Genomic DNA, 12016 nt, shown 5'->3' with positions numbered 1-12016 from the left:
TTGTATTGTCTATATAAAACTTTGCCAATAGGGAGCAAATTAAAAAATACCAAAAAATCTCCTTATTGATGCTGCTTTTAAATCCTAAGTACTTCTCTCTAAGACACTTCTTCCAGATTCTTGTTCGCCGTGCATGTTTGCCTTGATTAGACTGTAAGCTCCCTGGAGCAGGGACCGTCTCCTATGTGTGTCTGTGCAGCGCTGTGTATGACTGGTAGTGCTTTAAACATGATCAATAGTAGCAGTAGTGCTAATCCTGACATACGATTAGATATTTCAATGTCTCTGTGTGCATCGCATCGAGATGATTTTTCAAATTAGGAGACTAACAAAATACAATCAATGAATCAAATAAATAGCAGGGCAGGAAGAGTTTGGGGTCCTGGGGAGGAACCTGGCTCCCATTTCCAGTTATTTCCATGGGTCACATGCAGGATGATTAAGCGATGAATTATATTTAATGTAAAGTTCTGATTTTCTATAGTTTCCACCTCTGTGACTCCCTGCGTAACTTCATAACCTGCACAAATTTGGTGACATACGGGCCGATACAGTAAAAATCGCGGGAGAGTGCCCGGCGCATGCACAGGACACCCTCCTGTGTGCGCGATACAGTAAAAAAAATTATTTAAATTAGGCCCGGCGGTAAAAAGAGGCGCTAGGGACACTAGCTCGTCCCTAGCGCTTCTTTTCGGACAGGAGCGGCGGCTGTCAGTGGGTTTGACAGCCGCCGCTCAATTTTGCCGGTGTCGGTTCTTGAGCCCGCTGACAGCCACGGGTTCATAATCCAGACACTGGCAAAACTGAGTGTCCGGTTTTCAACCCGCGGGCCTATTTCAAATTTTTTTTTTTTTTTTTTTTTTTTTTACTTTTTTTTAAACTTTCGAGACCTCCGACTTAATATGACTATGATATTAAGTCGGAGGGTGCACAGAAAAGCAGTCTTTACTGCTTTTCTGTGCACTTTCCCGGTGCCGAGAGAAATTAGCGCCGACCTTTGGGTCGGCGCTAATTTCTGAAAGTAAAATGTGCGGCTTGGCTGCACATTTTACTTTCTGATTCGCGCGGGAATAACTAATAGGGCCATCAACATACATTTGCATGTTGTGGGCGCTATTAGGTTCGGGGGGGGAGGGGGGGTTGGACGTGTGTTTTGGACGCGCTATTACCCCTTACTGAATAAGGGGTAAAGCTAGCGCGTCAAACGCACGTCCAAATGCCGGCTAACAGTGCGCTCCGTCGCACAGTTAGCCGATACACTGTACTGTATCGGCCTGATAGAGAGAGGCTCTCTGGGGGTGGGAGGGACATTTTGGGGGCCTGCTCTAAACCTGTGTGGGTGACTAGATCTCAAAGTGGGTGAGTTTTAGTGGCCCATTTAGGGCTGAAGCTTGGGTGTACAGAGCACGCACAAGTCTGCTTTGAATATTATCCGGTGCAGGTGAATCCCAGCGCTGCAGACGCATTTACATTGCCTGTATGTAAATAGTATCCCCGCCCCAGCTCTTCCCCCAGAACACACCAGGACATATCAGGAGTACACGAGGACTCTGACAGTATCATTACATTACCTAGCACTTCTACAGTGCTCCTCGACATAGACAGTGCTGAACAAAAAACATATAATAGATGGTCCCTGCTCAGGAGAGCTTACAATCTAATCAACACAGACAGACAGTGCAAGAGAGACTTGAGGAGTTTTTTTTTTATTAAGAAAATAGTTAAAAATCAGTGAGGTTGTAAGAGGGGATAATCGGGTCTAAGATTTAAAAGCAGCATCAGAAAGGTGGATTTTCAGACAAAATTTAAAATCAGGAAAGAGATGTACCATGTTGCCTCGACTTTTACGGTCTAGGGTACTGATACCCTGAAACTGGGGATCAAGCAGCAGTGTCTGAAGTATCCGGAAGGCTGCTTACCACGTAAAAATGTTGCAGAAATTTTGTTAATAGTTTGACACTTTCTTGGTTTTGCTTATAAGTGTTACTAATGAAGCAGGAGAGTGAGTGTATCCCAACAGAGAGGTCCCAATAAAAGCAAATGTAGTCCATGTGCCTGTAAGTATAGAATCACCTGAGCTAAAGAATTCTGAATTATCCCTATCAACTGAATAGCAGAATGTTAATACAAACAAAAAAAGACTTTGAAATGTCTGTTTGTCAATGCCAGAAGTCTAAGAAGTAAGAGTGTATAGCAGTGAATGATGAGACTGACATAAATGGCATTTCAGAGACCTGGTGGAACGAGGATAACCAATGGGACAGTGCTATACCGGGGTACAAATTATATCACAATGACAGAGAGGAGCACCCGGGAGGAGGTGTGGTGCTTTATGTCCTGGATGGCATAGAGTCCAACAGGATAAACATCCTGCATGAGACTAAATACAAAATTGAATCTTTATGGGTAGAAATCCCTTGTGTGTCGGGTAAGACTATAGTGATAGGGGTATACTACCGTCCACCTGGTCAAGATGGTGAGATGGTCGATGAAATGCTAAGAGAATTTAGGAAGCTAACAAATTTGGAAGAACAGTAATAATGGGAGATTTCAATTACCCCAGTATTGACTGGGTAAATGTATCATCAGGACATGATAGAGAGATAATGTTCCTGGATGGAATAAATGACAGTTTTATGGAGCAATTGGTTCAGGAACCGATGAGAGAGGGAGCAATTCTCGATCTAATTCTCGGAGTGCAGGATTTGGTGAGAGAGGTAAAGGTGGTGGGGCCGCTTGGCAATTGTGATCATAACACGATCAAATTTAAACTAATAACTGGAAGGGGGACAATATGTAAATCTACAGATCTAACACTAAACTTTCAAAAGGGAAACTTTAATAAAATGAGAAAAAAAGAAAAAAAACTGAAAGGAGCAGCTACAAAAGTTAAAAAAAATGTCCAAGAGGCGCGGTTATTGTTAAAAAATACCATTCTAGAAGCACAGTCCAGATGTATTCCACACATTAAGAAAGGTGGAAAGAAGGCAAAACAATTACCGGCATGGTTAAAAGGGGAGGTGAAAGAAGCCATTTTAGCCAAAAGATCTTCATTCAAAAATTGGAAGAAGGATCCAACAGAAGAAAATAGGATAAAGCATAAACATTGGCAAGTTAAATGTAAGACATTGATAAGACAGGCTAAGAGAGAATTTGAAAAGAAGTTGGCTGTAGAGGCAAAAACTCACAGCAAAAACTTTTTAAAATATATCCGAAGCAGAAAGCCTGTGAGGGAGTCAGTTGGACTGTTAGATGATCGAGGGGTTAAAGGGGCACTTAGAGAAGATAAGGCCATCGCAGAAAGATTAAACGATTTCCCTGTTTCAGTGTTTACTGAAGAGGATGTTGGGGAGAAACCATTCTGGAGCGGTTTTCAAAGCTGACGATGCAGATGAACAGAACCAGACTGACAAACTGAAGAGTAGCAAAATCACCTGGACGGGATGGTATACATCCCAGGGTTCTGAAACAACTCAAAAATGAAATTTCAGAGACTTATTACAATTAATTTGTAACCTATCATTAAAATAGTCCATTGAACCTGAAGACTGGAATGTGGCTGATGTAATCCTGATATTTAAAAAGGGCTCCACAGGTTATTCGAGAAACTATAGACCAGTGAGCCTGACTTCAAGTGCAGGGAAAAAATCATGGACATGGTTATAAATATCAAAATCACAGAACATATAGAAAGACATGGTTTAATGGAACAAAGTCAGCATGGCTTTACCCAAAGCAAGTCTTGCCTCACAAATCTGCTTAACTTTTTTGAAGGAGTTAATAAACATGTGGATAAAGGTGAACCGGTAGATGTAGTGTATTTGGATTTTCAGAAGGCATTTGACAAAGTCCCTCATGAGAGGCTTCTAGGAAAAGTAAAAAGTCATGGGATAGGTGGCAATGTCCTTTTGTGGATTACAAACTGGAAGAGGAAACAGAGAGTAGGATTAAATGGGCAATTTTCTCAGTGGCAGGGAGTGGACAGTGGAGTGCCTCAGGGATCTGTATTGGGACCCTTACTGTTCAATATATATATAAATGATCTAGAAAGAAATACAACGAGTGAGATAATCAAATTTGCAGATGATACAAAATTGTTCAGAGTAGTTAAATCACAAGCAGATTGTGATAAATTGCAGGAGGACCATGTGAGACTGGAAGATTGGGCATCCATATGGCAGATGAAATTTAACGTGGACAAGTGCAAGGTGATGCATATAATATTCTGTTTGCTTTTTTGATTGCCACAGCACACTGAGCCGATGATTTCAATATATTATCCACTATGAAGCCTAGATCTCTTTCCTGGGTATTAATTCCTAAGTTACAACCTAACATTGTGAAACTACAGCAAGGGTTATTTTTCCATATATATATCATGAGAGGTCTAGAACGGGTAGATGTGAATCGGTTATTTACTCTTTCGGATAACACAAGGACTAGAGGGCACTCCATGAAGTTAGCAAGTAGCACATTTCAAACAAATCGGATAAAATTCTTTTTCACTCAATCCACAATTAAGCTCTGGAATTCATTGCCAGAGAATGTGATTAAGGCAGTTGGTATAGCTGGATTTAAAAAAAGGTTTGGATAAGTTCCTGGAAGAGAAGTCCATAAACTGCTATTAATCAATAGGGAATAGCCACTGCTTTTTGCCGGCATTAGTAGCATGGGATCTATTTAATGTTTGGGTAACTTGCCAGGTTCTTATGGCCTGGATTGGCCACTGTTGGAAACAGGATACTGGGCTTGATGGACCCTTGGTCTGACCCAGTATGGCATGTTCTTATGTTCTTATGCTGTTAACATAAGGCTTGGGGTAACCTGCACGGAGTGACATTTGCTGCCATGGGAAGCTTGCGGGCAGTCTGGATGGGCCATTTGATCTTTTTCTGTAGATAATAAAATGTTACCAGCTCAGAAAGTCTATTCCCAGTACATACTGCAGCCAGGTGGATGGCACATAGTTGGGAATTGGCAGTAGAGGAGAAGGGCACAGATAGGAGTGACTTGTCTGATGAGCAGAGTGCACTAGGAAGGGGTACAGAGAAAGGTAAGAGGAGAGGTAGTGAGGAGCTGCAGAGTGAAGGCTCTAAAATATTTTTAGTTTAGAAACATTATCTAACTTCTAAATTTTCCTTCTGAGTGAAACACGATCTTGAACAGAGGCAGAAGAGTTTGAGAGTAAACGTCCCACCTTGTTCTCCAGCGCCTGCAGCCGCTTAGCATGAGCAGAGATTTCCTTCTCCTGGGTCCCTGAGCGCAGCTCCAGCGAGGAGATTTCCCCTTGAATCCTTTCCAACTTGCTGCTCATTGTGGCTTCCAGCCGCACCAGAACCATCCACAGAGAGCCCAAGGTCCTGGGCTGCAGTGGATCTGGGAAGGGGGACGCGGCCACACCTGTAACATTTCCTGACCCTGGGGGATGAGCCGGAGGCTGCATCAAGGAGGGATCTGGCGCTGGTGAAGGCAAAACTCGCAGTGCCGTCTTCATATCCTTCCTGTCCTGCTCCAGGCGAGGCATCTGAGCTACAGACTGGGACCTCTGTACCCTCGCAGGTCTGGACCCCAACACTGAAGTCTCAGAGCCAACAAAGCCATCCATCGGTCCAACAGGAGCATCCGTAAGAGACAGGTGAGATTTTCCCTTTCTATTCGATGTAGTCTGCGTCAGAGACAGGTCAGGCTGAGGACGAGAGAAAGAGAGAACCTGGAGAGTTAACTCCCTCCTGTACCGGGCACTCTGGGAAGTAACACAAAACCCTGCAGAAAACACTCTCAGCACCTTTGTATCAAACCCATCACATTTAAACAGCACTAACTCCCAAAACTCACACAGCTACAATCTAATCTATGAAACGGTAACACTGGAACGTAAGAACATAAGACCTGCCATACTGGGTCAGAGAAAAGGTTCATCAAGCCCAGTATCCTGTTTCCAACAGCAGCCAAGCCAGGTCACAAGTACCTGGCAGCATCCCAAGGGGTAGATAGAGTCCATGCTGCTTATCCCAAGAATAAGCAGGGGATTTCTGCAACCCTAATTTAGTAATGGTTATTGGTCTTTTTCCTCCAGGAACCTGACCAAAACTTTTTTAAACATAGCTTCACTAATAGCTTTCACCACATCCTCTGGCAATGAATTCCAGAGTTTAATTATATGTTGAGTAAAAAAAAAAAAAGTTTTCTTATTAATTTTAAATTTATTACCCAGTAACTTCATTGTGTGTCCCCTGGCCTTTGTACTTTTCAAAAGAGTAAACAACTGATTAAATGTTTACTCGTTCCATTCCAGTCATTATTTTATACATCTCTATCATATCCATCCCCTTTATTATTCTGATCACCCTTCTCTGTACCTTTTCTAATTCTGCTATATCTTTTTTGAGATGTGGTGACCAGAACTGCACACAATACTCAAGATGAGGTCACACCATGGAGCGATAGAGAGGCATTATGATATTCTCTGTTTTATTCTCCATTCCTTTCCTAATAATCCCTAGCATTCTATTTGCTTTCTTGGCTGCTGCTGCACACTGAGCAGAAGATTTCAATGTATGATCAATGATGACACCTAGATCCCTTTCCTGAGTGGTGACTCCTAATGTGGAACCTTGCATTATTTAGCTATAATTTGGGTTACTCTTCCCTATGTGCATCATTTTGCAATTGTCCACATTAAGTTTTATTTGCCATTTGCATGCCCAATTTTGCAATGTCCTCTTAAATGTTCTCGCAGTCTTCTTGTGATTTAAGAACTTTGAATAATTTTGTTTGATTGGCAACTTTGATCTCCTCATTTGTTGTTCCCATTTCCAGGTTGTTTATAAATATATTAAAAAGCAGTGACCCCAGAACAGATCCCTGGGGCCCTCCACTATTCATCTTTTTCCAATGGTAGAATTTACCATTTAGCCCTACTCTCTGTTTTCTATCTTTTAACCAGTTGGCAATCCACAATAGGATACTGCCCCCATCCCATGGCTTTTTAAATTTCCTAAGAAGTCTCTTGTGAGGGACTTTCATCAAATCTTTCTGGAAATCCAGATACACTATATCAACTGGCTCACCTTTACCCACATGTTTGTTTATTTATGCCCTCAACAAAATGTAACAAATTTATAAGGCAAGACTTCCCTTGACTAAATCTATGTTGGCTTTGTCCCATTAAATTATACTTATTTATATGTTCAGTAATTTTGTTCTTTATGAAGGTTTCTACCATTTTTCTTGACTCAGATGTCAGTCTCACTAGTCTGTGGTGTCCTGGATCATCCCTCGAACCCTTTTTAAAAACTGGCATTACACTGTCAACCCTCCAGTCGTCACGTACCATAGATTATGTTACTGATAGTTTGCAAATTTCCAATAGCAGTTCCGCAATTTCATTTCTCATTTCTTTGAGCATTCTGGGATGTATACCATCTGGTCCAGGTGATTTCCTACTCTTTAGTTTGTCACTTTGCCCTAGTACATCTTCCAGGTTCACTGAGATCTGTTTCAGTTCTTCTGGATCATCACCTTTGAATATCCCTTCTGGCATGGGTATATCTCTTACATCTTTCTCAGTGAATACAGAAGCAAAGAATTCATTTAGTCTCTGCTATGGCTTTGTCATCCCTAATTGCTTATTTTACCCCTTGATCATCTAATGGTCCAATTGACTCCCTCGCAGGCTTTTTAAACTTAAATGTATCTGAAAATGTTTGTATTATGCCCTAGAGCAGCTATACAAAAGAAAACTGGCTCTTACCTCCTAATTTTCGTTCTTGTAATACCACAGTTCAGTCCAGACAAATGGGTTTTGCATCCCTACCAGCAGATGGAGGCAGGGAACAAAACGTTGAGGCACTGCTATATAACCGAGGGTGCCACCTGAAGTCCCTCAGTATTGACCTGCATCCAATCCAATGAGTAGAGAAAATTAACCCCAAACTAGGGCAAACAGGTAACTCAGGGTTGGAGTCCCCCATAACTGGAGCCCCTACTTCCTTGTAAGGAATGTCAACCGCCTAACCTCAGCGGCTCCACCTATTTACAATTTGCGGATACAATTTGAGAATCCGAACAGGAAGTTTGGTCTTTCGGCAGTCAGGGGATGGGTCTCCGGACTGATCTGTGGTATTACAGGAATGAAAATTAGCAGGTAAGAACCAATTTTCTTTTCCTGTTCATACCCGTATCAGCCCAGACAAGTGCGATGTATCCAAGCACCCCTACACTGGGAGGAAACCTGAAAGACCCGCACGCAATACACTTTCCCCAAATGAGGCATCTTCCTGTGCCCCGACATCCAAGCGGTAATATCTGGTAAACGTATGGAGCGAAGACCACGTCGCAGCTCTGCATATCTCCTGAAGTGAAACCCACTGACACTCCGCCCAGGAGGCAGCTTGTGCTCTTGTAGAGTGCGCACGCAGGCCTAGCAGCGCTTCTCGGCCTTTACAAATATAAGCCGAACAAATGGTCTCTTTTAGCCAACACGAAATTGTGGCTTTAGAAACTTTGATCCCTTTCTTTGCCCCCACCAAACAACACAAAGAGATGGTCCGATCGCTGAAAACGGTTGGTGACCTTAAGATATTGCAACAGAACCCGGCACCCATGCAAAAGATGAAGATCCTAGGACTCTGGCGAATCCCGAAAGACTATCAGCTCAAACACCTAATTAACATGAAAGGAGGAAACCACCTTCAGTAAGAAGGATGGAACCATACACAGCATAACCCTGTGACTGGAAATGCGCAAGACCAGATCTCTGCAGGACAAAGCCTGAAGCTCAGAAATCCGTCTTGCTGAGCAAATGGCCACCAAAAACACAGTCTTTGAGGTCAAGTCCTTTAGTGAGGCTCCTTGCAAGGGCTCAAATGGAGGCACGCAGAGCACTTTCAGGACCAAGTTAAGACTCCAATCAGGGCAAACCTTATGCACTGGCGGACGCAAATGCTTAACGCCCCTCAGAAAGTGAACAACATCAGGGTGAGAGGCCAAGGCACTCCCCCGCATCTTATACCTAAGGCAACCCAAGGCCGCCACCTGCAGTGGAGCAAGCTGTAGACCAATCCTTTCGATAACCCTGTTGCAAAAAAGCCAAAATGTGAGGAATACCTACGGCCAGCAGATCAAGTTGCTGCTCCAGACACCAAGTCTTAAAGACCTTCCACACCATGATATAGGCTACAGAAGAAGGCCTTCTAGCCTGGAGGAGAGTGGAAATAACCGGCTCTGAATATCCTTTTAATCATAATTGCCACCTCTCAAAAGCCAAGTTGCGAGATAAAAGTGATCCTCCCAATCCGAGAATATGGGTCCTTGACAAAGAACTCCTGGGAGAAGGGCCAATCTGAGAGTTCTGTCCATCGTGAGACACACAGATCTGCGAACCACGGCTGGTGCGGCCACTCCAGTGCCACCAGAACCACTCTCCCTGGATGTGTCTCTATGCACCACAAGACGCGTCCCTCAAGGGACCAGGGAGGAAATACTTACAGTAGAATTCCTTTCAGCCATGGGCACACCAGCGCATCTATTCCCTCTGACCCCACGTCTTGTCTGCGACTGAAGAATCGAGTCATTTTGGCATTGCCCTGCGTGGCCATGAGGTCCACTTGGGGTAAGCCCCATCTGTTGCAAATGAGAGCCCAGGCTTCTGGAGATCTCTCTCATTCCCCTGGATCCAACTGCCATCTGCTGAGGAAGTCTGCTTGCACATTGTCCACTCCTGCAATGTGAGAAGCTGCTACTCCCTCTCCGAAAAGTTCCACCCATGTAAAGAGATGTTGAGCCTCTAGGGCCACCATGTGACTCTTCATCCCTCCTTGATGACTGATGTACGCTACCATCGTTGCATTGTCAGAAAACACGCTTACCAACTGACTTTTGATCCAAGGCAGAAACGCCTCCAAGGCTCTGAGAACTGCCCTTGATTCTAGGCAACCGATCGACCAGGCCGCCTCCGCCAGCGTCCAAAGAACTTGAGCCCACCGCCCCTGACAGACCACCCCCCAACCCTTGAGGGTGGCGTCCATAGTAACCACTACCCAGTGCGGAGACTCCAGATTCACTCCTTCTCTAGATTGTGCAGCAACAGCCACCATAAGAGACTGGACTTGGATTCCCCATGAAGCGGTAAAGGCAGCTGATACTGTTCTGACAACGGAATCCATCTGGACATTAGTGCCTTCTGCAAGGGTCACATTGAGCAAAGGTCCATGGAACCCAATCCAACGTGGATGCCATGGAACCCAGAACCTACAAATAATCCCAGACTCTGGGTACTGGCAGATGCAACAAGCGCGTCATTTGTCTCTGCTACTTCGACACTCCGTCTGAGGTCAGGAACACCCTGTCCCACTGAGTATCAAACAGAGCCGCCAAATATTCCAGCGACTGTGTTGGAACCAGATGGCTCTTCGTCAGGTTTATTATCCAACCCAGCAATCGCAATCTGTCCATCACCCGCTGCACTGAGTGAATGCACTCCTCCTCCGTTTTGGCCTGGATGAGCCAATTGTCCAGATACGGGTGAACCAGAATTCCCTCTTGTATCAAGGCTGCCACCACCACCACTATCATCTTTGTGCAGGTTCACAGCACTGTGGTCAGCCCAAATGGAAGAGCTTTGAACTGTAAAGGTTGTCCCATTACCATGAACCTCAAAAACATCTGGTGATCTGCCCAACTGTGTAGGTAGGCTTCCATTAGATCTAAGGAAGCTAGGAACTCTCCTATGCGGACCACTGCTATCACTGTGCGCAATGTTTCCAAGCAAAAACGCAGAACCCGGAGGGCTACATTGACCCGTTGCAGATCCAGAATGGGTTGAAACGTACCCTCCTTTTTGGGAACCGAAATAAATCGAGTACCTCCCCCAAATCCCAATTGCGTCCAATCTTAGTAACTTTCACAGCGTATCCCGCACCGCCTCCTGCTTGCTTCGAGATGAACAATGGGGCTCTAGAAAGGCCTCCCTGATGAGGTGCGAAAATTCTAAAGCTTAACTGTCTCTTACCACCTCCAGAACCCATTGGTCCGAGGTGACCTTGCTCCATTCTCCATAGAAGTGGGCTAATCTCCTTCCCCCCCCCCCCCCCCCCACCCACCACAGCCTCCATGGAGGAATGGCTCACCCTGGCTTCATTGTGATGCTTTTCCTCCTCCAGTCCCCTGACCGGCAGAATCTCTGGAGGATCTGCAGGAGCCTTGAAAGGACAGTTTGTCTTCCCAAAGACTGCTTCTGTCCCAAGGCCGAGGAACTCTTGCCTGAACGAAAATGGGAACGAGCCGGGAAATTCTTCTCGCCACTCCTCTTATCTTCTGGCAACCTAATTCCCCTTCGACTCTCCCAAACTCTTCATCAGCTGGTCAAGATCCTCCCCAAAGAGGAGTTTCCCTTTGATGGGGAGATTACAGAGATGGAACTTGGACCATGTGTCCGCAGACCAGTTTCGTAACCACGACAGCCTACGAGCTGCCACTGCCAAAACCATGCTTCTGGCAGGCGTATGCACCAAATCATATAGCGCATCCGCCATATAAGCCACCCAACTTCCAAATGCGCCGAATGCATGGAGCTGCTGGAATGAGAAGAACTCTGCTCTTGAGCCTTCTGCACCCAGCATAAGCAGGCCCTCTGCATCAGACTGCCACAGATTGTCGCCCGGAGACTTAAGGCAGAAACCTCAAAATCCTTTTTAACTGCATCTCCAGGCTACAATCCTGAACATCCTTCAGAGCTGCTGACTCCGCCACCAGAATAGTTGTTTTCTTGGAGGCAGCAGATGCTGCCACATCCACCTTTGGCAGCTTTAGCAGGTCCAAGGTCTCTTCCTGCCCACCTTAAGACCTGTGTCCGAGAAATCCCATTCTCGATTAACTAATGTTTTAATCTTCTTATGCATTGAGAAGGAACTAGGAGGACCCCAGGAACCAGGACTGGATTTACTCCCTCATTGTCTGACTCCTTGAGTGATCTTGATACCCAATTCCTCCAAAACCTGAGGAATCAGGGAATGCA

General features: G+C 44.8%; 1 protein-coding gene across 3 annotated transcripts in view; it reads right to left on the bottom strand.

Moving 5' to 3' along the window:
• LOC115083706 (zinc finger protein 271-like) overlaps positions 1-12016 on the bottom strand; it is a 56481-nt gene that overhangs the window by 11846 nt on the left and 32619 nt on the right. For 2 of the 3 annotated variants that reach the window (XM_029587679.1, XM_029587682.1), the window contains one exon: positions 5198-5352. In XM_029587679.1, coding sequence (XP_029443539.1) covers positions 5198-5352 — 155 coding nt within the window. Of the gene's footprint in view, positions 1-5197; positions 5687-12016 lie in introns of all 3 variants that reach the window. The other variant, XM_029587681.1, reaches the window with a different exon arrangement.

Source organism: Rhinatrema bivittatum, chromosome 2 (genome assembly GCF_901001135.1).
Source record: "Rhinatrema bivittatum chromosome 2, aRhiBiv1.1, whole genome shotgun sequence".
NCBI lineage: Eukaryota > Metazoa > Chordata > Amphibia > Gymnophiona > Rhinatrematidae > Rhinatrema > Rhinatrema bivittatum.
This window is presented reverse-complemented; position numbering and strand designations above follow the sequence as displayed.